Consider the following 25,194-nt stretch of genomic DNA (forward strand, 5'->3'; position numbering starts at 1 on the left):
GAGATTTTTTAACAGAGTCAAAAGAGTAAGGCACACCTGAGGCTAAGGAAGGATTGAGGAGGTAGCCCCAATACATAGGCCTAAAGATAACAAAAACCTATATACAACAGGTAGGGCTAAGTGAACTCCAACCCTGGCTGGACATTTAAAATTAATTGGGGCATACTAGAAAATACTGATCTACAGATGTTATATCCACATATTTTATTTTGAGATATTATGGGTGAGGAACTCAGCATCTATTTATTGAAAACTACAGTCAATAGAACATGACAAATTGGGTCAGCTGGCTTTAGGAAACCTCCCCAGAGGCAACTTGTCCCACAATATACTTTGGAAAGACCTTATTAGTGAGATCAATTTAACTTCCTATAACTTGTTGGAAAGCAGCCAATCAAACTGTGACATAGGAAGAAACCTGCAAACTTACTAACTGAAATGTTATGAAAGAGTATGTTGCAGAAAGTATTCCTGCATTAAATAATTAACTGGGCCGGGAGTGGTGGCTCATGTCTATAATCCCAGCACTTTGGGAGGCCAAGGCAGGCTAATCACCTGAGGTCGGGAGTTTAAGACCAGCCTGGGCAACATGGCGAAATCCCCTCTCTACTAAAATACAAAATTACCTGGATGTGGTGGTGCTGCCTGTAATCGCAGCTACTCAGGAGGCTGAGGCAGGAGAATTAATGGAACCCGAGAGGCAGAGGTTACAGTGAGCCGAGATCGTGCCATTGCACTTCAGCATGGGTGATAAGAGCAAAACTCCATCTCAAAAAAAAAAAAAGAGTATCTGTACTAGATTCTCCCAAAGCACCATCTCACTGTATAATTATTATTAAAAATAAATATTTAAGTAGCAACATTAGAGGATAGGCACTTTACCTTACCTAAATTATCTCAAATAATCATCACAAGAATCCTGTGATGTAGGTACTATTATCCCCTTTGAACAGACAAAAGAAATGAAATGCAGACAGGTTAACTTGCCCAAAGTCACACAGTTAGTAGTAAGTGGAGAAGGTGAGACCCAGATCCAGTTGGCGCGTGATTCTTTAACTCAGTGAAAAGAGGACGTGCAATCAAAAGGATACAATGTCTTGAGGGAGGGAATCCAGACAAGGGGCCACTGGTAGGGGGAAGGACCGCAGGCATGGGGTTGGGAGCAGCTGCTCTGATTCTAGTCGAGGATTCCCAGTCCTTTGAAAACAGAACAGTTTCACAGGATGCCAAAGCATGATGGAAATTTCCTATGAGAACAATCTATTCTTTTTGCTCCAGGCAATAATGAGCAGAGCTCTACACTAGGATGAAGTTCCCCTCACACATTTCCAGTGTAACTCATAACTTGGCATTCTGGTCTAGACCAGATTCAGACAAGCTTCAGAACACTTACTGCTGAGAATGGGGCCTTGGACTAAGGAAAATACTGCATAAATCCCCAGGCATGTCTTACCCTTAGGCAGCTCACTGCTTCGCCCAATTCAGAGAGAATCAGCGATTTCCCAAGTTTGCTAGGCTAGCCCTAGACAGGGACTTTTCTAGTTCTCCTAGGTGTTTCCTGGTTTTTAGAGGGTGTCAGCTACCCACCTTGTGGATATAAAAGATTTGTACAGTTTTTATGACAACATTTCATGAAGAAGCAATAAAACATCTTGAAGACAGAACTGTCTTTTTAAAACAGTATGAAGTATGAAGGGGAAAGGACAGTATCAAGGGGCAAGGTACAGAGAAGAAGCAAGACTTATAAAATTATGCTTATAAAAATTAGACTAATAAAATTATGGTACATATGCCCCAACATACATTCTAACTATAGATCTTCTTTCTCAACTTTATATTACATTATGGGTTGCACCATTAGTCAGGATAATGCTGGCTACAGTAACAAATAAACCCACAATTTCAGTGGCTTAACATGGAAGGAATTTTTTGTTGTTGTTGCTAATTTAGTAGATCAGTGTGAGTGTTTACTAGCAGGTAGCTTTCCACCAGGTAGTCATTTAGGAGCCCAGGTTCCTTCTCCTTTGCCATCCCCTTGGTCTAAAGCCTTGAAGGAGGAAAAGGCACAACTGCATCTCACCCACCTTTCTAGATGTGACCCATACCACCTCCACTCACATTCTATTGATAAAAATTACTCAGAGCTTCGCCTGGGTGCAAGGCTGGGAAATGCAGTTCCTTACTGAAAGCCACTTCCCAAGAAGGACTGTACACAACAGAAGAGAAAGTATCAATCTGATGGAAAGTTATCTACCTTTATCCATTGCAAAATGGGCATCATATAAACCAGGGGGTCCTCAAGCCCCTGGCCACGGACCAGTACTGTTAGGAACTGGGCCACACAGCAGGAGGGGAGTGGTAGGTGACTGAGCATTTCTGCCTGAGCTCCACCTCCTGTCAGATTGTCAGATCAGCAGGAGCATTAGGAGATTAGATTCCCATAGGAGCATGAACCCTATTGTAAACTGCACAAGCAAGGGATCTAGGTTGTGTGCTTCTTAAGAGACTCTAATGCCTGATGGTTTGAGGTGGAACAGTTTCATCCTGAAGCCATCCTACCCTCCCACCTTGCCATGGAAAAACTGTCTTCCATGAAACTGGTCCCTGGTGCCAAAAAGGTTGGGGACCGCTGATATAAACTACAGGGGCAAATATAAACAGCAGGAGGGACAAAACCTGTAGTTCAGGTAAATGACTTTATGTGCCATCCCAGAGGCAAATCAGTTCCAATATGACAGAGGAACAGTAACGCTAGAAGGCCAAAAGTGTCTCTTTCTCAGAGGACTTGGCCCTCAGGCTCTAGGTTTGGTTCTGAGACTTTCCCCATCAACAAGTCCCTTTATGTTTTTAGCCAGAGTAGTGGGCCCTGAGGAAAATGTGGACCTTAGGCCGGGCATGGTGGCTCATGCCTGTAATCCCAGCACTTTGGGAGGCAGAGGTGGGCGGATCACTTGAGGTCAGGAGTTCGAGACCAGCCTGGCCAACACAGTGAAACCCCATCACTACTAAAAATACAAAAATTAGCCAGGCATGGTGGTGGGCACCTGTAATCCCAGCTACTTGGGAGGCTAAGGCAGTAGAATTGCTTGAACCTGAGAGGCAAAGGTTACAATGAGCCAACGTCACACCATGGCACTGCGGCCTGGGCAACAAAGTGAGACTCCATCTCAAAAAAAAAAAAAAAAAAAATTGTGGACCTCAACAAAGAGAGGAGGAAGAAAATAAAAGGAACAAATTGACAACTAGACTATTTTACTTATATCTAAACTTTCTAGAATCATTTATTTATGATTTTATTTATTTTCTACATTTAAGAAAACTATAATTCTATGTAAAAAGGATTCAACTATCAATTGGCTAAGCTAAAGAAAAAAATTAAATGCTTTCCAAGTGATTGGACTGAATTTCCAGCTTACAGACCATGCTAATACTTGAACCAGCTGCATATATAATATAGCATTATAAAACTATTGACATCTACATACATTTTTGATATTAAATGTTAAATCTCCAAATTCTAAAGTAACTTGCCATAGAGAACATTTAGCTTTGCTTTTAAGCAGGCCAACTACCTGGAAATCAATTTAGTTGGAAAAGGACACTGGCTGAAAATGAGTAGATCTTATTTCAAATCCTGGTTCTTCTACCCCTGAGAAATAATCTAGAACAAGAAACTGTACCTCAACCCTTGACTTCAATTTGAAATGAGGATGTTGACCCAAAACTCCAATTAGTAGGAAACCATAGTTCATAAACTCCAGTATTATATTTTATGTTTTGGTAGAGGTCAAATGGTCTAGCCTTAAAATTAATTCTGCTGAAAACTAAGTTACCCATTAAGAAATATTTTTTGGAACTCTGTCCTTGTGCTTGTTTCAAGGAAAATTACGAGGATAATTTAAATAATCAGTCACCACAGAAACAGTACAGCCATGTAGACAGCGTAAATTCACTTAAAGACATATCTTCTTATATCATAATCCAAGAGATCTTATTGCAAATTTTAAATTGTGGTGGTTGGTGTGACAAGAGGTTAAGAAGTAGAGGTTGAACATTTTCATGGCAACCACTGGATGGCAACAGACTTTAACAGTGAGTGGCGATAATCAATACAAAAGCAACTTTCTGCTTTGCTTGCTTGATTCCTCTGCATTTTCAGAAGTACAATCAAACTGAGCTCCTAGAGATGTTAGGGAGAGATAAACAAGAGTGAGTTCGTAAGTGAAAGAATTAGGTTTAGGGATACGGTACTCTGCTTTTGCAAGTGCTTTGTAGGCTGATAAATCTCCCAAGATTTAAGTGCTCAGCCAAGAGTTGTAAGAAAATGAAGTGCCTGCCAGAAGGGAGGAGTTAAGCCAGAATGTTATATTTACCAGAATATGCAACTTTGAACTTAGGAGTGGTGAAATGTTTGATCTTGCATAATAGAGTCATGCTGGTTACTCCTGATTGGTGAGTGGAAGACTACAACTCAACCCCACTCCTTCTCCTTTCCCTTTCCCACTACGAATTTTCCAGGCTATGAGCAGAGGTCACCCAGAGGACTCCTCTGACCCAGGAGGCTTCAAACTACTGGAACAATGAATGGTTAGCTCCTCTGTGTCCTCACCATATACTGCTGGGGCCTTTGTTCTAGTGGCATTGTGGGGTGGAGAGATGTTAGGTGGCATCCCCTGGAGTAAGCTGGCAAGACCAGGCTGTGCTTACATGATCTCTCCTTCACTCCCCCATGAGGAGGTGAAAGTCTTGAAGTAAACAGTATATATTTCACTCTAAATTCCATTTATCCACAAGAACCATTTTAACTAACATCTAAGCCTAAACAGAAAATCCAGCTGGCACTGGAAAAAGTTGGGGCACTAGGGAAAATTCCACCAAAGATTACTCTGAGGACCTCGAGAGATCAGCCCCAACACAGTCCCTAGAGCAGTGATTCTCAAATTCTCTGCCTACAATTAACTGGGGAGCTACTTAATGAAGCAGTATCACTAGCAACTATGATGCATTAGCCTCTCCCTAGGAAATCCTGGAGCCTGGGAATTCTATATTTTAACAAACTGTTTCTGATATAAACGGTCTACCAATTACCCTTTGAGAAACACTATCTAGAAAAACTGAACGGGTCCACTGAGCCCCTAATCTGCTTTTCCTGCCACTCACACCCACTTCCCACAAGAAGAGAGAAAAGTCCTGGATCAATGCTTTGCCTGGCCAAGAGGACCATCATTTCAACCTAGGTCATTTAAAACCCAGAAGTGCCAATACAGAGATGGGGTGACTCAGGAATCACTGAGTAAATCACTGATAGAGACCACGGTCCACTGTAGTCTTGAGTTGAAGTAACCAGACCAAGTGGTGTGCTTGCCCCAACTTGCAGCCCTGGTTTGAGTACTTTAAAGCTGCCTTTGCTCTAACTTTAGCCTCTGCTCTCCAACAGACTGCTGACTTTTCCTTGCCTGTTAGTGTAATTTTGATTCATATGTGGGACGTTCTTTAGACTTTTTGAAGCTTTTGTGATTTCCTGGCCCTAGACAAGCATGTATTGAACTCTAAAGAACCAACTTGCTTGACCATAATTCCTACCTATGTCACGAGTTGTCTCACTTAACCTCCACCGGTACCATATTTGACCATTCCAGCTCTGGTTTCAGCCACCCAAATATCACCATCACCTAAATACATTAAACCAATTAGTTGGCCATGGAAATATGCTAGATATAGTGCTCAAATAGGGAGAACATTTCAATGCTATCATAATTCAAATGGAAGAGTTTTTCCAAAAAGCAGATGCAAAAAAATGAGTTCAATGGCTAATGAAGCAGCATCAAAGTTTGGAGTATTTTTCCCCATTGCAAATATTTTTGCATCTCTTTGTAATCATTGTGTTGATAAAAACTGAAATATAATTTGAGAGGTACTGGGGATAAAGTTACTCCTAACACTAATCCAAAGCATCAGTAGGGTCCTATTAAGTTCATCTCCAAAACATATCTCGAATCCATTCTTTACCCTCCATCTCTAATGCTACCACCTCTCCCAACCATTGCCATCTCATGCCTGAAACAGCTTTCTAATTTGTCTTCCTGCTTCCATGCTTGCTTGTCCTGCTTCAAGTCTTTCTCCCTGCAGCAGCCAATGTGACCTTTAAAAAATGCAAAGACGCTCATGTCACTTTCTAGTTTAAAAATCTTTCAGAGGCTTCTTAGAATGCTTAGGAAAGACCAAACTTTGGTGTGTGTATGGAAGGGCACTGCCAATCTTCCACCTCCATTTCTTGCCATTCTTCTCCTTCCCTACCACATTCCAGCAACAACTTTTTTCCATGCATAGAATATTCCTAGAATTTTCCTGTCTGTGCATTTTCTATTGCCTGGAACTTGCTTTAATCAGCTCTTGCCATAGTTGACTTTTCCATTTGCTCCTTCTCAGAAGCCTTCTCTGATCTTCCTAAGTGCCACCCACCACCAGGGACTCTCTTACACATCACTCTGTTGATTTTATTCTTGATGTCTACTCCCACCTACACCAGAATGTAAGTCCCATGAGGGATAGATTCAAGTCTGCCTTGGCCACCCTATATTGCTAGTGTCAGGCACATCCTATGCCATATTGGTTGAATCAAAGAAAAGATGGATGTATAAATAGGTAAAGTCTTGCTTTGGTGGGCATGGCATAACCTTGAGTGAAATTTATGTATTGTATTTTGGTATTACAGGAGTGTTTTGGGGGGTCACAAAGATAGAATATAGAAGTGCAGAAACCATATATATGAGTGTCCCACTGAGACTTTAGAGAGAAGTAGGGTTAGCATCTGAAAGAAGTAGCTAATTTCCTTGAGACCGTGTTGGCTCTGAGAATTAGAAGTAACTGAATTATGTCCTCCAAACTCCATTATTATAAGTGAGATTGCTGGATAGGGAATTAGGATTGCCTAATTAATAAATAGGATCATTATTTCTTGGAGGCATAAAAATGTTTGCTGCCTGTGAGCTCTCTCTCTACAGGCAACTTTAAGGTTGACTTGAATGTGTTTTAGGAGCTGATCAATGCCTTACTCCATGCCCAAACCAAATTTACTAGGAGCGTTTATTGTGTCCCAAAGATTTGGCATTATAACAAAGGTACAATAACCATTTTAGATCTTTATACACATCTTGGAATTTAAGTGGCAAAAGTACTTGCCCCTAGAAACAATAAGTGCTGGGACCACCAAGATAAGCAACAACTCTATCCAAGGCTGAGAAGGAAACCCCACCACTTAGTGAAGCAACTATTTAAAAAAACATAGATCAATATGCAATTGGAACAGTGCTAAATTTGTGACAGCTTCAGAAAGAAAAGCCATGAATTCAGCTGGCTGCTGGCAGCCTCATCCAGGGTTGCCTAGACTAGAAGAGCTCTTTCTATCACTGAGCAAAGTCTCACAAAAGTACCTTTGCTGCTTTCAACAGTCTAAGGTGGGCTGGGCGCTGTGGTTCATGCCTGTAATTCCAGCATTTTGAGAGGCCGAGGCAGGCAGATCACTTGAGGCCAGGAGTTCAAGACCAGCCTGGCCAACAGAGCAAAACCCCATCTCCACCAGAAAATACAAAAATTAGCCAGGCATGGTGGCACGTGCCTGTAGTCCCAGCTACTCAGTAGGCTAAAGCAGGAGAATCGCTTGAACCCGGGGGTGGAGGTTGTAGTGGGCTGAGATCGCGCCACTGCACTCTAGCCTGAGCGACAGTGAGACCCTGTCTCAAAAAAAAAAGTTTAAGGTGGAAAACTCAATGTCTCCATCTAAGTATTTCCATGGCATACATCAACACAGTAATCACACTTTATCTAGCAGCTACTGGTCTATCTTGTTGAAAGCTGACACAGAACAGCAGCTTCAGTGGAGGGGCATAGAGCTCAGGCAGAATCTGACATCTGTACCATGAAAGAAAGAGACTTTCCAAGAATCTTTACAGCCTGTTATATTAATTCAATCTCATGAAAATGAATACATACAGGACTAGGGTATAATGACTTTTTTTTTTAGAATTATGAGAATAAATGTAAATGGGTCATACTTATTTTGGTTCCCTCCCAAATATTTTAGGACAGGAGTAATATCTAGTATATAATGAAAAATAATAACAAACATCATAAATCCTAGGCAGATGGAAATCTATTCTGTTTGAGAAGACCTCCAGCTGGTAGCCTTCCCACGAATCACCCCTCCAAGGAAGAGAGAAGTTTTTCCCTGCCACAAGAGGCTAAGCCCTCCAGGCTCGAGCTGCTATAGCTGGTATACACAAAGGAGGCCACGGGTGAGGAGGCTGCAGAGGCCTGCCTCCCAGGGCATGGACAGGTACCTCTCTAACAGAAAGGGACAGAAACAGCTGATTTCCCCTCAGTATCTTTAATTTAAAAACATGATATGTCTAAGGCATGCTCATCATGGTATTTTCTTAGGAGGTCTGGGCTGCTTAGTTCATCTGTTTACAACAGAAATTGTCAAGCTTCAGTGTGATTATTAAAAGTGCAGATTTATGCCCCAGCCAATTCTAATTCTATAGTTTTGAGGTGGGTATAGAGTGGGAATCTGAATTTTGAACAAGCACTCTGAAAGTTTCTGAGGTACCTGGTCTCCAGGCAACACTTAGGTCATTGCTAGCTTAAAGAAGGTCACTGCTAGCTTAAAGAAGTATTTCTCAACCTGGGTCATTGGTTGCATACTTTAGGGTTCCAAAAAGAGAATTTTTACATTTTTGTATTTTTGTTTTGATTATAATTTTTCAAGTAGTAAGAATATTCTAGATCATCTAGGTGATAATTTTATAAGCAAACACTACTGCAAGACTTCCACTGAAGTATTTACAGTCAGGCTGGCACTGAGAACCTTTAACTTTGTCTCAGGCTAATGAGTCTTTACTTGGATCCAGACTTAGTTCTTTTAAATGATTTTGTTGCTTTCCGTTGGATGGATAGATGAAAATTCATTTTCATGCTCAACTCCCTGTTGGTAGAGTGTTTTTTCCAACTTTCTCATTACTATGAAAAATGCTATAGGAAAGATATTCATATGTATCTTTCTAACTCTATTTTTTTGTACACATGTGCATAATTTATATATTTTTGTCCACCTGTTGTAGCATTTCTATGGGAAAAAATCCTAACAGTATTCAGAAGGTATGAATACTTAACACTGTAAGAGGGTTACAGTCCTGAAGGTTGAGTGTTCACACTCAATGATATCACTTCATTTGCTCAGGAAGGGAACAGAGGAAGGAAGAGAGCAAATTTTGATAAATTAGAATGAATATACTGAATTTGAGAGGTCTATAGGATGTCCAATGTACAGTGAGGAAATGGGCTTGGAGTTTAGAAAAGAGGACTTCTTCAAAGCAACAGATCTGAGAAGCGTCATACATAAGGCAGTGCCTGAAAACCTGCATGGGTGACAGCAACCTTGAGAGCAAAGATATGCAGGAGGAAGAAAGACAAGGACAGAACTCAGGAACAACACAGAGGAACTGGAAGGGAGGTAGCAAAAGAGATTGGAAAAGAGGTCAGAGAGTGAAAGGAGAACCAAGAAAGAGAGACATCAGTACAAAAAGGGAAGAAAAAGTTCTGAGAAGGAGTGAATGATCTCTATGTGAGCTGATATTGTCCCTGATTTTACTGTTAAATAAGTTACAAAATAGTATGTTCAATATAATGTTACTTTTTCAGTGAAAAACTATATATGCCTGAATACTTAAAAATAACAACAATAAAAACCAAACAATACAAAGGCCTGTGGTGATGTCTGAGAATTAGGGATGGAAGGGTTGAGTAGGGAAACTTTAATCTTTCTTTCTTTTTTTTTTTTTTGAGACGGGGTATCTTTCTTTGTTACACAGGCTGGAATGCAGTGGTGTGATCATAGCTCACTGCAGGTCCGACCTCCTGGGCTCAAGTAAGTGATTTTCCCACCTCAGCCACTTGAGTAGCTGGGACTACAGCTGTACACCACCACACCCAACTAATTTTTGTATTTTTTGTGGAGGCAGGGTTTCATCATGTTGCCCAGTCTGGTCTTGAACTCCTGGGCTCAAGTGATTCACCTGCCTTGGCCTCCTAAAGTGCTGGGATTACAGGTGTGGGCCACCATGCTCAGACCCTTTAACTTTGAATTTTGTACCATTTTGTACAGTTTGAATTTATTATAACAAACATACATTACTTTCCTACTAACGTTTCAAGGACTGATCAGCAGTATGATATTAGATTAAAAGAGAGGACAAGAAAGATGAGACTGAAAAGAGGCCTTTGTTTGCCAAGAAGAGACTTGGGTTCAGACAGGAATATGAAGTGTACTGCCATCATTTAAAACCCTGCTTCTCAAGCTTTAAAGTGCATAAGAATCACATATGCACTTATGCACAGGGGACCTTGATTCAGGAGGTCTTGGAAGGAGCCTGAGATTCCCCATTTCTAAAAACCTCCCACATGTTATCAACGTGGTGGATCCAACCTGCACACTTTCGAGTTGCATGATAAGTAATCAGAATGCAGGAAGCAAGCTCAAGGGCAAAGAGACCATGATTTCCCAAAGTGTATACCCTGGAATATGAACCCAAAGGCACACTATAATAAAAAAGTTTCTACAATCAAATAGGTTTGGTAAATATTACATAGTTAACCTGATTAATCACACTGGGTATCAGTGCTTTTATAAGAATTTTTAAATTGGCTTTTTACTTGTACATTCCTAACAGTTATGGCTAATCTTGTAGAAAGGAAAACATATCTACTCCCTTTAGAATCTAATGTTTATAACAGGTCATCCTAGAAGGTGCAGGGTAGCAGAAATACAGGGTAGCAGGGCTCAGGGGTATACAAGAAGGAAAACTGAAGCATGAAAAAATAACTGCATTTTGTCTCCAGTGCAGTAACTGCAGAGGTCTCTGAAAGGTGAGACAGCTCCAAAAGTAGACATTGTTAGAGCATGTGCACCAGTAATCCTGGTGCTCCTCCATGGTACATGCAATGATGTCATTGAATGTCTGTCAAAGCTTATATTTTTCTAAATATTTCTAGGCTCTTTTGAAATTTTGTCCAGCATCAACAGGATGGCTCATCCCCCAGATACTTGTGAATGCAAAAACTTAAATGCATGCATACTGCCAGAAGCTTCAGCGGACAAGAGCAGGAAACCACAGAAGCTGACCTGACCTCACTGCTGCTGGGAGTCAAGTTTGGCATGCGCAAAAACCTGTTTTCCATGAACAGTGATTAAGAACAGCCTGGGGCCGGGCATGGTGGCTCATGCCTGTAATCCTAGCACTTTGGGAGGTTGAGGTGGGAGGATCACCTGAGGTCAGGAGTTCGAGACCAGTCTGGCTAACATGGTGAAACCTTGTCTCTACTAAAAATAAAAAAATTAGCTGGGCATGGTGGCGGACACCTGTAATCCAAGCTACTTGGGAGGCTGAGGCAGGAGAATTGCTTGAACTCGCGAGGCAGAGGTTTCAGCGAGCTGAGATTATGCCACTGCACTCCAGCCTCGGCAACAAGAGCAAAACTCTGTCTCAAAAAAAAAAAAAAAAAGAAAGAAAGAAAGAACAAATGAACAACCTTGGGGAGGCTGGGCAGTGCTGATCCTTTCTCACCTGCTGAGACAGAGCAAGTGAGACCAAAAAGAACCTCAGAGCTCAAAATGCCTGCTGGCATTGCTCAATCACCTGCCCAGGACCTCCAGTTCTTGGCTGCCTCAGAATGGCCTTTTAGACTCTTTAGTGCACTGCACTATCTATAGTGCAGTGGAGCGGTGAGTTTCAGTGGGAGACCAGATTTCAAAGGATCCCTCAGTGCAGAGGATAGTGGAGAGTATTCACCCTGGCACACCTTCATCTTTTGAACAGACTGCCATTCCCTCCTCTCTACCTTCTAAACTTTGCAGCACAGGGTCCAAGCCATATGGGGCAACTTGTACAGAGATTCAAATGACACCAAATTGGCCATAAAAGATGTTCTGAAGCCTCTGCATTCACAGCTGCAGTTTTCCATCTCCTCAGCTCTTCATTAAATGTCTGGTCAGTCAGTCCCAGCTGTTGTCCTTGTTTCTCAATAGGCCTGCAAAATTCCCTTTTCTCTTTAGCGCTCAGATTTATTTACTTTTGAGAATAAACATATTTGAACAGCACTGTGCACATGGTGACTATCTCAGGAACATTAGTTAGGGGATAAAATGGAGACACATGCATGTTACAGTGACATGAACACATGCTCAGCATGACTCAAGCTTGACTGCTTCAGGGCCCCAAGGGGCTAAAGGCTGTCCATGTTAATGCTGTTTCCCGTGGCTCCCTGCAAGCTACAGGGTCTTTTCCTACCACAGTTAGGAGTAGCAAAAAAATCCAAAATGGTTTTAATATTGACCAAACAAACACATTCCCATCATTAAATCTGTCTTCAAATATCTTCCCTATAACACACACTAAATACACTTTCAGCTCTTAAATAAGAGCTATTTGGGAAATCAAGAGTCAGCCCCCACACCAGGCCACACGTGTCTGAGCCACCAGCAACCATGCATCTTTTTATTTCAGTCCTCTAGGTTCCTCCATTCTATTCCAATGTGTTAATTTAAAAAAATTTAGAAGCTAGCTTCCAATTTAAAATAACGAGAAAGATTTTGTCCTCTATTTTTATATGAAGCACTTTAACTGCTGCTAACATCATTCAAAGGAAAGAGGGTGTACCCTTGAAATCATTTATCTCCAAAAGGCAAAGAAAGCACTTCTAAAATAAGGAAAAGTAGAAGAGATGGGTAGGAGGGGACCTTGAATAAAGTGAGGATTTGTTTTAAAGTCCTACCTGAGTGTTCTCTCCCCAGGAGCCGGGTAGAGGTTCTCTAACTTCACCCATTACCAAAAATAGAATAAGCAGCACCTCACTTAGTCAGGTGACTCTAATTCCTTTCTTGAATTCCATAAGACAACTGCAATCAGCTGTGGTGAACAATTTTGGGGGAAGAATCTCTTGTACACATATAGTGTCTGGGAAATAATGAATTCCATTTTCCTTGCATTTGAAGACTCACCTCAAAATTTTTCATAGGGAGAACATAACGACAACATTAAATTCATTCAAAGTAATAAGAGATTTTAAAAATGAATGAATCACCTTAGGTTTTGCTTAGGGACAAGAGAAAACTCTGGATCCAACTGTGGTACCTGTCTTGCCTGACTCACTGGGACACAAAAACCTTATCAAGGTCCAAATCCCTTGCCCTTGGGTAAGAGAAAGGATGAAGCTGAGCTCCACTTTGCACATTTAAGAAACAGGCCTGGCTGGCAAAATAGAACATGCTAGTGGTGGGTTTCAGCACTAGGGACGGAGCAGGGAGCCTGGACCAGAGCCTGGACAATGACAAGAAAAGCATCGCTTTCCCAGGGAGGAAACCCAGCCCTGGAATGGAAGGACAGGTACATGCACTCCATTCAGGAGATCCTGGAGTGTACACAAAACTGCTCATTATTAGGGAGGCTGGGTTCAGCCAGTTCTGAGTTGCCCTGAGCACATGGTTCTGCCACCGACTTCTGTCCTCGCTGTGGATCTGAATTCTCTCATCTCCTCCCAACCCCCTTGGAACTATTCTCTGATCAACTCTTTGATCAGCATGGGGATGACTCCAGGGCTGAGCCAGAACCACCCCTACTGAATGCTCAGAACACCCAGAGGAAGGACACTAACCAAGCATCCCTGCTGCAGTCGGATCCTTTACCTTTTTGCTTACTGAGAAACAGCAGTAGGGGTGGGGCACCAGGGCCTAGAGGCCCGGGGCCCTTTGTGGCCGCAGGACTTTGGTTGGAACTTGCATCTTCCTCAGGTTTCCGTGGTGACGTGGACGTCTCGGGCTCCAGGGCTCCGTCTCCAGTGGGCAGCTCGGGGCCAGGCTGGGGTTCAGCCAAGGGGTATTCGAGGAAGGAACCTGGCTCAGCCAGGCCCCGCCGGCTGGGCGCGCGCTCCTCGGCCCGGGCTCCCGTCTCCTCCCGGATGGCATCCAGGGCGCTGGGCTTCACTGGGGGCGAGTCCTGCTCCCGCTTGGGGCTCTCCTCCGAAGCCGAGGAGGCGTCGCAAGACTCGATGATGAGCTCGCTGTCCAGCTCGGCCTCGCGCTCCTCCCTCAGGATGCTGTACTGGATGGACGGCGAGGCGGGCGATGGCGGAGGGCCGCCCACGTGGCTGAAGCTCACATAGCTGGAGGGCAGCGCGTCCTCTGCGGCCATGGGGTCCTCGGACACCAGCTCGATCTCTGAGTCCCCCGACTCTGCGCTGCTGGCCTCGTGGTCCAGGGGGCTGGGGATGATTGGTGGTCCGGACCTGGCCTTGACCTCCGGCCTGTCGGCCAGCTGGCCCACTGGCCGTACGCTCTCGGCGGTTTCATACGATAAGCCCTTTGCTTCTTTGATGGCGGTGATCAGCTCATCCTCGGAGATGCTGCCTTTCCCCTGGGATTCTGCAGCAGATGGTTCTGTCGTCCCACAGAGCGAAGGAGAGCCAGGGAGGCACACACACGGACAGACAGATGGACAGAGAGAGGAGAGATAAAACAAAATTCCATTAGGGGAGATGTTTTGTCGTTGCTTGAGAAACACATATCTCATTAGCACAAAAATAATCTGTTTCCAGGGCTATGCTGGAAAGACAGGCCACCTGAACTAAAAGACTAATTACTATTATGGCCCAATTAATCAGTGTTTTACAGACCTATCTTCAGCTAGCTATTTTAAAAAATGACCCAGCAATATCTTAGCAACAGAATCTCAGTTGGTTTTCCTGTTTCAATGCAGAGAAGATTCTACAAGTCATCGTTTCAATTTATGATTCATTCTCTTAGGGAACTTTTTCAATTTCACAGATTTCATCAGATAGTCTGATGTATATAACTCTAATTGGACCCACTGATATTAACAAATCTGAAAATCACCCATTATTCCCTGTCCATTACTGTTTATCTCCTCTCATTTAATAAGACAAAGACAGGCAATTTGGAGCCTTGGATACAACTTGGCTTCTGAGCTTTATATTTCCCATAACAATCAATATCATTTTTTTGCAACTAAGTGGAGCAATGTAAGAGATCACTTCTGCCAATTCCACCAAGCAGGCTGTGCCGATATCCATAATGCATTATCCTGCAAGGCTTCCCATAGAGGCAGTCCACTGTATTCTTTCCCTTTCTTCTCCTCTCTCACTTCCTCTCGAGAAGAACAAAACCTGAAAGTCAGCCCTGGTCCCCTGGGTGAATGCCTGCCTTCTGCCTGATGTTTATCCAGCTGGCTTAAAGGCTTCACTGGCAATCTTGCTGAGCTTTCTCTCCTGTGGATGAGACAACCTGGGATCACCATGACAACAGTGTTCAAGAGCTTCATTTTCTCTTGCCATACAGAAGGGCTTTATTTCAGAATATCTTAGTGGGATCTAGTCCTTTTGTTAGCAATAACTAGTTACATTTCTCTAAAGCTTTGAGGGATCTGTGGCTTTAGGACTGTGGGACATTCCCAATGGATAAAACATTTTAGATTTTCCTAATTCTTTATAAATCAGAATTGATTTTATTCTTTATCTATATTCATTCATCTGTTATTTATTGAGAAGCTAATATGTGTTAGGCCCTCTTCTATACACTTGGGATATATTAGTGAATGAAACAGATAACAAAGTCCTTGCTTATATTCTAGTGGAGGGAACACAATCTATAAACAATATATACAGTAGATAAGTAAAGCATATAGTATGTTAGATGATGTTAAGTGTTACGGAAATAAGTAGAGTAGGGTAAGGGAATCACATGTTCTGGGTCAGGGTAGAGATGAGTTTGCAAGTTTAAATAGGGGAGTCCGTATAGGCCTCATTGAGAAAGTAACCTACATTTAACACTTGAAGCAGGTGAGAGAGTGACTCATGAAGATATCAAGAGGAAAAGCATGCCAAACAGAGGAAACAGATAGTGTAAAGGCTCAGAGGTGGGAGCTGCACTGATTTCTAGATATCACAAGCAGGTCATTATGTCTGGGCAAAGTGAATAAGCTAGGAAGTAGGAGAAGAGATCAGTGATGTGGGGAGCAGGGGAAGATCATGTAGGATCTGATGGGGCTTTTATTCTGAGTGAGGTTGGAAGACATTGGACACAGGACTTTGGACACTGGTTTTTGTTGTGTAAGCAGAGGAAGGATATGATCTATGGGTTCCCCCCCACCCTCCTTTTTTTTTAGTAACTTCAACAACCGCTTCATTATCTCTCATGATTTACGTTGTAAAAAAAGTATTTTATGATCCCCAACTCTATTTTTACAGTAGTTCCTTAATAACTTGTACACAGAGTTGTTTGATATGATTTCAGACAGTGTAAAAGTGTAAAAGTTATGCCAGCTTACTTCTGAGTAGTTGACCAGAGCACTGAAAAAGAAGATAAGGAGTAGTGTAAGTTAAGAAATGTTCTGTACCTCGAGAGCACTGCTAGTAGCAGTAGCATCTTCTGCTGGGTGCCAGGCACTTTACATATGGAACTTAGGGTTTAGGGACAATAGATTAACCTACTTGTCCAAGGTCACTGTAGTGGTTTTCTCTCTTTGCCCCCTTGGATCCATTCCTTTCTTTCTCTGCCCTGTCCTGTGCTCTGAGAGGCTGACCTACATAGAAGGTATACCCAGGAACCCTTTCCCTCTGGTTTCTGGTTGTTTTTAGCCAATAGGAAGCCTGAGGGCTGGGATGAGGGAGATGTTGAGATATTTATACCCCCTGCTGCTTCTGAAGCTCCAGCTCTTAGCAGGCTTTGAGAATGCTCTTCCTTCCTCTTGCTCTTTAGGTCTAGGGGTAGTAATGGCTCCCTAATGTTAAGGCTTTGCCATCATATGTTGGTTTTCTTGACCATCTTTACACATCTGTAAATAGCCGCTTCTCTAAACTCTCTTCAGTCAAACCCTTGAGTGTGTCACTTGTTTCCTGCCAGGACCCTAAATGATATAGCTCCATGGTTAGAAATTATTTGACCTAAATTTGCATGCATGTCTATTTCATGTGTTTTATTATATCATGCTACATCTTTTCAAAAGGGGGATACAGTCTGAGGTGCGGCAAGTTATATTTTGGAGCATGAGAAGGAGAGGAAAAGTGAATTGGAAAACCACATGCAGAAGAATGAAATTAAACCCCTATATAATATCATATTTTAAAATTTCCTTCAAATGGGTCAATAGCCTAAATATAAAAGCTAAAATCATAAAACTCTAGAAGAAAACATAGAAGTGAATCTTCATAACCTTGGATTAGACAATCATTTCACAGATATGACACCAAAAACAGAAGCAACAAAAGAAAAATTAATAAACTGGGCTTTTGTGCTTCAGAGAATACCATCAAGAAAGTGAAAGCATAATCAATAGACAGGAGAAAATATCTGCAAATCATATATCTGATAAGGGACTAATATCTAGAACATATAAAAAAACTATTATGACTCAATAATAAAAAAGCAAGCCAATTAAAAATGGGTAAAAACTTGGATAGTTCTCCAAAGGCGATTGACAAATGGCCAAAATGCACATAAAAATATGCCCAACATCATTATTCACTAGAAAAATGCAAATCATTTTGCATTTCTCTGAGATATTTACTTCATACCCACTAAGATGGCTATAATCAAAAAGTCAGATAATAAGTTCTGGCAAAGATGTAGAGAAATTGACACCTTTACACACTGCTAGTGGAATGAAAAATGTTGTAATTGCTTTGGACCAAAGTCTGGCAGCTTCTTAAATATTTAAACACAGAGTTATCATATGACCCAGCAATTCCACTCCTAGATATCTACCCAAGAGAAATGAAAGTATACATCCAAACAAAAAAACTTGTACATGAATGTTCATAAAAGCATCATTCATAATGACCAAAAAAGGTAGAAACAATCTAATGTCTATCAACTGTTAAATGGATAAATAAAATGTAGTATATCCATACAATGGACTATTATTTAGACATAAAAAGGAATGAAGTACTGATATGCGTTACAACATGGCTAAATACTGAAAACAGTACGCTTAGTGAAATAAGCCAGTCACAAAGGACCACATGTTATGTGATTCCATTCATATAAAATGTCCAGAATAAGCAAATTTATAGAGAAAGAAAGCAGATTAATAGTTGTAGGGAGTGGAGATTTTGGAGGGTGAGAAAGGGGGTGCAGTGTTTCTTTTTGGGGTAATGAAATGCTCTAAAATTTATTGCAGTGATTGACCACAACTCTGAATATACTAAAAACCATGGAAATGTACACTTTAAATGAATTGAATAGTATATGGATTATATCTCAATACAGCTGTTTAAAAAAAACAGAAGGAGACTTGGCCTTGAATCTAAATGTATAAGAGAACTAACATATTGGACTGTATTACGCTTGAAAAGTAATGCTTTTATTATGTTAAGTCACCAAGATTTTGGAATTTACGTGAATTCCAGTGAATACATCATTTCACTCTGGATTCTGACATTACTGCTTGCCTCAGTTCACTGGCAACTTCCCAGTCGCTTTTGAGTTCTCATCATATTTGACTTCTCAACAGTATTTGACACACTGTCCACTCCTCCTTTGGTGTCTGCAACACTACTTTCTTCAGATTTTCCCCCTCGTTCTATTGATCTCCTCTCTTCCCAGCCATGAAATAGTGGCCTCCCCCAGAGTTTTGCCGTAGGATCTCTTCTTACTCCACTCTATCTCTAAGTGATTTTACCCACTTCCACCATCACTAGGTCCCAATTACATTACTACGCTGATGACTCACAGCATTTCCTGCCTCTCCTAGAGAATAAGAAGAAAACAAAACAGAATGGGCCAGGAACTTAGAGGAGGTCATTGAGGAAGTTGCACTTGAGTTGATCTTGGAACACAAACAGAACCTTGAAAGGCAGGCACTGTCCAAGAGTGAACTCCACCAGCAAATATATGGAGGTAAAAAAGTAAGGGATCTGCTCAAAGAATGACAAAGTCAAACATTTAACTGGAGTATTCTTGGGAATGATGCAGGAGATGTAACTGAAAATGAAAGCAGGCCCCTGGTCATGGAAGGCCCTGAAAACTAGTTTAAAAGTCAATCCTGAAGAAATAGGCATATGGAGGGGCCAAGATGGCCGAATAGAAGCAGCTGCAGACTCAGCCATTCACGGAAAGGAACGAAAGGGGAGAATGACTACAGTACCTTCAGCTGAAATATCCAGGTCCTTGCATTGGAACTGATGAGGGAAATAACACACAGAGAATAAAGAAAAGCAGGACGGGGTGACAGCCCACCCAGAAGCGACACATAGTCAAGGGAAGCCCCCTGCCTTTCAGCCAAGGGAAGCAGTAAGTGACTGTGTGATCCCAGAAAACCACGCTTCTTCCACAGATCTTTGCAACTCTTGTCAGGAGATCCACTCATGAGTCCATGCCACCAGGGCCTTGGGTCCGACACACAGAGCTATGTGGAGTCTTGGCAGAGCAGCTGCTCAGGCATGCACAGAGACCCAGGAGCTTTGCATACTGCAGCCCCAGGATCCCCCAACAAATGTGCCTGCAACTCAGGCAAGGTGGGCAGTCTGCACATACCCCTAGGAAAAGGGCAGAATCCAGGGAGCTGAGCAGTGTTGTTCTGTGGGCCCCACTTCCATGGCACCTCACAAGATAAGGCCCACTGGCTTAGAATTCCAGCCAGCCACCAGCAACAGTGTGGAGCCTGACTGAGACTGGATGGAGCCCCTGGTGGGAGGGGTGGTCACCATCTCTGCTCTTTGGTGAACTCAGCCATTCCAGCCTGAGGGCTTTGGAGAGTCCAAATGGTCCAAGAAGGAAGGGTACCTCCAGCAGCACAATACAGTGGCTTTGTCAGATTGTGGTCAGACTGCTTCTTCTTTTTTTTCTTCTTCCTTTTTGTCATTTTTTGAGACAGAGTCTTGCTCTGTTACCCAGGCTGGAGTGCAGTGGTGTGATCCCAGCTCACTGCAACCTCTGTCTCCTGAGTTCAAGTGATTCTCCTACCTCAGACTCCAGAGTAGCTGAAATTACAGGGATGTGCTACCATGCCTGGCTGTTTTTGTATTTTTAGTAGAGACTGGGTTTCACCATGTTGGCCAGGGTGGTCTTGGAACTCCTGACCTCAAGTGACCTGCCCACTTTGGCCTCCCAAAGTGCTGAAATTATAGGCATGAGCCACCACGCCTGGTCAGACTGCTTTTTTAAGCAGGGCCCCATCCATTCCTCCTCACTAGGCAAGAATCCCCGGCTAGACCTTCCAGCCACATCTGCCAGCACATATTAGGGAGAGAGCTCCGATCTTTCCCTGGGATAGAGTGCTCAGAGGAGGGAGGGGCTGCCACCTGGGCTGGTTGGACGACTCAGCCATTCTAGCCTGGGGTCTTTGGAGAGTCCAAACTGACAGGAGCAGAGACAGTTTCCCACCACGACGAGGCTATTTTGTCGAGGCCAGACTGCTTCTTTAAATGGGACCCCAAACCACTCCTCCTTGCAGGGTGGGTCCTCCCAGCTGGGGCCTCTGGCCACCGCTGCCTATGTTCTCCCTGGGATGAAGGCCTGAGGGACAGGACAGGCCGCCACTTTGCCCATTCAGACTTGCTAGCCTGTGGGCCTTGGAAAGCCCAAACCAATTGGGGGCTGAAGGAATCTCTAGCACAGCACAGCTGCTCTAACAAAAAAAAAAAAAAAAAAGTAAAAGGCAGACTGCTTTAAGTGTGTCCTTGATCCCGTTCCTCCTGACTGGGAGAGACCTCCCAACCAGGGTCTCCAGCCACCACCTACACCACATTCAGGCTGACAACAGGTCAGTACTCCCCTGGGATGGAGCTTCCAGAGGAGGAGGCAAGCTGCCATCTTTGCTATTTCCCATACTTCACTGCTGATACCTCTAGGTATGGGAAAAAACCAAGGCAACTAGGGTTTGGAGTGGACCCCCAACAAACTGCAGCAGCCCTAAGGAAGAGTAGGCAAATCGTTAAAAGAAAAACAAACATAAAACAACAACAAAAACAATAACAAACCCACAGAAACCCCATCTAAAAGTCAGCAATCTCAAAGATCAAAGGTAGATAAGCCCACAAAAATGAGCAAGAATCAATGCAAAAATGCTGAAAACTCGAAAATCCAGAGTGCCCCTTTTCCTTCATATGACTGCAAACCTTTCTAGCAAGGGCTCAGAACTGGACTGAGGCTGGGACAGCTGAAATGGCAGAAGCAGGCTTCAGGAGGTGGGTAATAATAAACTGGGCTGAACTAAAGGAGCATGTGGCAACCCAATGCAAAGAAGCAAAGAATCATGATAAAACAATACAGGAGCTGACAGCCAAAATAGCCAGTGTAGAGAGGAACATAACTAACCTTCTAGAGCAGAAAAACATACTACAAAAACTTCACAATGCAATCATAAGTATTAATAGCAAAATAGACCAAGCAAAGAAAAGAATCTTAGAGCTTGATGATTACCTTTCTGAAATAAGGCAGGCAGACGAGAATAGAGAAAAAAGAATAAAAAGGAATGAAGAAAACCTAAAGAGACTGAATCTACAGCTGAATCACGTACCTGAAAGAGATGGGGAGAATGGAACCAAATTGGAAAACAATTTCAGAATATTATCCAGGAGAACTTCTTCAACCTAGTGAGACAGGTCAACACTCAAATTCAGGAAATGCAGAGAACTCCAGGCAAGATATTCAATGAGAAGATCATCCGCAAGACACATAATCATCAAATTCTCCAATATCAAAATGGAAGAAAAAATGTTACGGGCAGCCACAGAGAAAGGCCAGGACACCTACAAAGGGAAGCCCATCAGACCAACAGTAGGCCTCTCATCAGAAACCCTACAAGCTAGAAGAGATTGGGGGCCAATATTCAACACTGCTAAAGAAAAGAATTCCAACCTAGAATTTCATATCCGGCCAAACGAAGCTTCATAAGCAAAGGAGGAATAACATCCATTTCAGACAAGCAAATGCTGAGGGAATTAGTTACCACCAGGCCTGCTTTGCCAGAGTTCCTGAAGGAAATACTGAATACGGAAAGGAAAAACCATTACCAGCCACTACAAAAACACACTCAAGTATACAGACCAGTGACATGATGAAGTAACCACATAAACAAGTCTGAAAAATAGCCAGCTAGCAGCATGATGACAGAATCAAACCCACACATAACAATACTAACCTTAAATGTAAATGGGCTAAATGTCCCAATTAAAAGACACAGAGTGGCAAGCTGGATAAAGAACCAAGACCCATTGGTATGCTGTGTTCAGATTCATAAAGCAAGTTCTTAGAGACCTTCAAAGAAACTTAGACTCTCACACAATAACAGTGGGACACTTTAACACCCCACTGACAACATTAGACAGATCATCAAGACAGAAAATTAACAAAGACATTTAGGAATTAGCTCTGAATCAAGTGGACCTGATAGATATGTATAGAACTCTCCACCCCAAAAGAACAGAATATATATTCTTCTTATGGCCACATGGCAGTTACTCTAAAATTGACCACATAATTGGAAGTAAAACACTCCTCAGCAAATGTAAAAGAACTGAAATAATAATAAACAGTCTCTCAGACCACAGCACAATCAAATTAGAACTCAAGATTAAGAAATTAACTCAAAACCACACAACTACATTGAAACTGAACTGCATGCTCCTGAATCTCTTGGGTAAATAATAAAATTAAGGCAGAAATTAAGCAGTTCTTTGAAACTAATAAGAGCAAAGAGACAACATACCAGAATCTCTGGGACGTAGCTAAAGCAGTGTTAAGAGGGAAATTTATAGCATTAAATGTCCACATTAAAAAGCTAGAAAGAGCTCAAGTTAACAATCTAACATCACAACTAAAAGAATCAGAGAACCCAGAGCAAACAAACCCCAAAGCTAGCAGAAGACAAGAACAAAGATGAACTAAAGGAGACAGAGACATGAAAAGCCTTTAAAAAATAAATCTAGGAGCTGGTTTTTTGAAAAAGTTTAAAAAATCAACCAGTAACTAGACTAATACAGAAGAAAAGAGAGAATAATCAAATAAACACAATCAGAAATGATAAGGGAGATATTACCACTGACCCCATAGAAATACAAACAATGTGGGGGATCCCAAGATGGCCGAATAAGAGGCAGCTACAGAATGCAGTTCCCAGAAAGAGAGATGCAGAAGCTGAGTGGTCTCCACAGTTCCAAACAAGGTACCTGGTTCATTTTGTGGGTCTGGTTGGACAGTGGGTATAAACCAAACAGGGCAAGTTGAGGCCCAGGAGGTGCATGCAACTGACTGGAGGACCAGAGGATCTCCCCCTCTGGGACTTCAGTTCGGATACAGTGCTCCACCCAAGCCCTCTACAACCCACAGAACAGGAGATCTTCGCCGGGCTGAAAAGCCTCAGTGAGCTGCCTGAACAGGGCAGAACAGCAACTTTGGCAGGAGCTGCAGCTGTCAGCATAGATCTAGGTGGAAGCACTGGCTGACGCTGAGAAAGCCAGAAAGCTGGCTGGATGGAGTTACCTGCCCCCAGAAAGAAGGGGAACTGACAGCAGGGAAACAGGCCATACAGCAGGATGGATCTCCCCTGCACGAAGCCTAGGAGGCTAAAAAACTCTCACTTCAGAGTTTCACACCCAGAACATCAGTTAGAGAGCGACCAGGAATGATTGAGTTCATTGGGGGAAGTGCAGCCACCATCGCAGAAACTGGCCTAATTTTCCTGGGTAAGTAGATGCAGGAGCTCCACTGAATCTGTGGCAGCCCAGCAGCGCCTCTGCAGGCAGACAAAGGAAAGACTGTCTCCCCAAGCAGCTACCTGAGATCAAAGCTATATAAATCCAACAAGATGGGAAGAAACCAAAGCAAGAAGAAAGAAATCATCGTAAACAAGAATGTCTCTCCCCCATCACAAGATCACAACTCCTCAACAGCAAGGGAACAAAGCTGGACGGAGAACGAATTTCACAAACTGACAGAAGCAGGCTTCATAAGATGGGTAATAATAAACTTCTCTGAGTTAAAGGAACATATTGTAACCCAGTGCAAAGAAACTAAAAACCTTTCAAAAAGGTTAGACAAAATGCTAACTAGAATAACCAGCTTAGAGAAGAACATAAACGACTTGATGGAGCTGAAAAACACAGCACAAGAACTTTGTGAAGCATACACAAGTTTCAATAGCCAAATAGATCAACCAGAAGAAGGGATGTCAGAGATTGAACATCAACTCAATGAAATAAAACGAGAAGGCAAGAAAAGAGAACAAAGAGTGAAAAGAAATGAACAAAGCCTCCAAGAAACATGGGATTATGTGAAAAGACCTAATCTACGCTTGATCGGTGTACCAGTCAGAATGAATCCAAGCTGGAAAACACTCTTCAGTATATTATCCACGAGAACTTCCTCAATCTAGCAAGGCAGGCCAATATTCAAATACTAGAAATACAGAGAACACCACAATGATACTCCTCTAGAAGAGCAATCCCAAGGCATATAATCGTCAGATTCACCAGGGTTGAAATGAAGGAAAAAATACTAAGGGCAGCCAGAGAGAAAGGTCTGGCGACCCACAAAGGGAAGGTCATCAGACTTACAGCGGATCTTTGGCAGAAACCCTACAAGCCAGAAGAGAGTAGGGGCCAATATTCAACATCCTTAAAGAAAAGAACTTTCAGGCCGGGCACAGTGGCTCAAGCCTGTAATCCCAGCACTTTGGGAGGCCGAGGTGGATGGATCACGAGGTCAAGAGATCGAGACCATCCTGGTCAACATGGTGAAACCCCATCTCTACTAAAAATACAAAAAATTAGCTGGGCATAGTGGCACGTGCCTGTAATCCCAGCTACTCAGGAGGCTGAGGCAGGAGAATTGCCTGAACCCAGGAGGCGGAGGTTGCGGTGAGCCGAGATCGCGCCATTGCACTCCAGCCTGGGTAACAAGTGCGAAACTCTGTCTAAAAAAAGAAAAGAACTTTCAACCCAGAATTTCATATTCAGTCAAACTAAGCTTCATAAGTGAAGGAGAAATAAAATCATTTATGGACAAGCAATTGCTGAGAGATTTTGTCACTACAGACCTGCCCCACAAGAACTCCTGAAGGAAGCACTAAACACAGAAAGGGAAAACCAGTACAAGCCACTGCAAAAAAGAACCAAATGGTAAAGATC

The 25,194-nt window shown here is 42.6% G+C and overlaps 1 protein-coding gene across 4 annotated transcripts in view; it reads right to left on the minus strand.

Annotated features, from left to right (window-relative positions):
* The window catches only part of RTN1 (reticulon 1), a 390,244-nt gene that overhangs the window by 127,868 nt on the left and 237,182 nt on the right, over window positions 1-25,194 (minus strand). For all 4 annotated transcript variants that reach the window (XM_064374904.1, XM_064374905.1, XM_012462413.2 and 1 more), the window contains exon 3: window positions 13,739-14,488. In XM_064374904.1, the coding sequence (XP_064230974.1) occupies window positions 13,739-14,488 (750 nt within the window). The remainder of the gene's footprint in view (window positions 1-13,738; window positions 14,489-25,194) is intronic.

The sequence above is a fragment of the Aotus nancymaae genome, unplaced genomic scaffold, assembly GCF_030222135.1.
Source record: "Aotus nancymaae isolate 86718 unplaced genomic scaffold, 86718_ANA_hifiasm-v0.15.2.pri h1tg000011l, whole genome shotgun sequence".
In the NCBI taxonomy this organism is placed as follows: Eukaryota; Metazoa; Chordata; class Mammalia; order Primates; family Aotidae; genus Aotus; species Aotus nancymaae.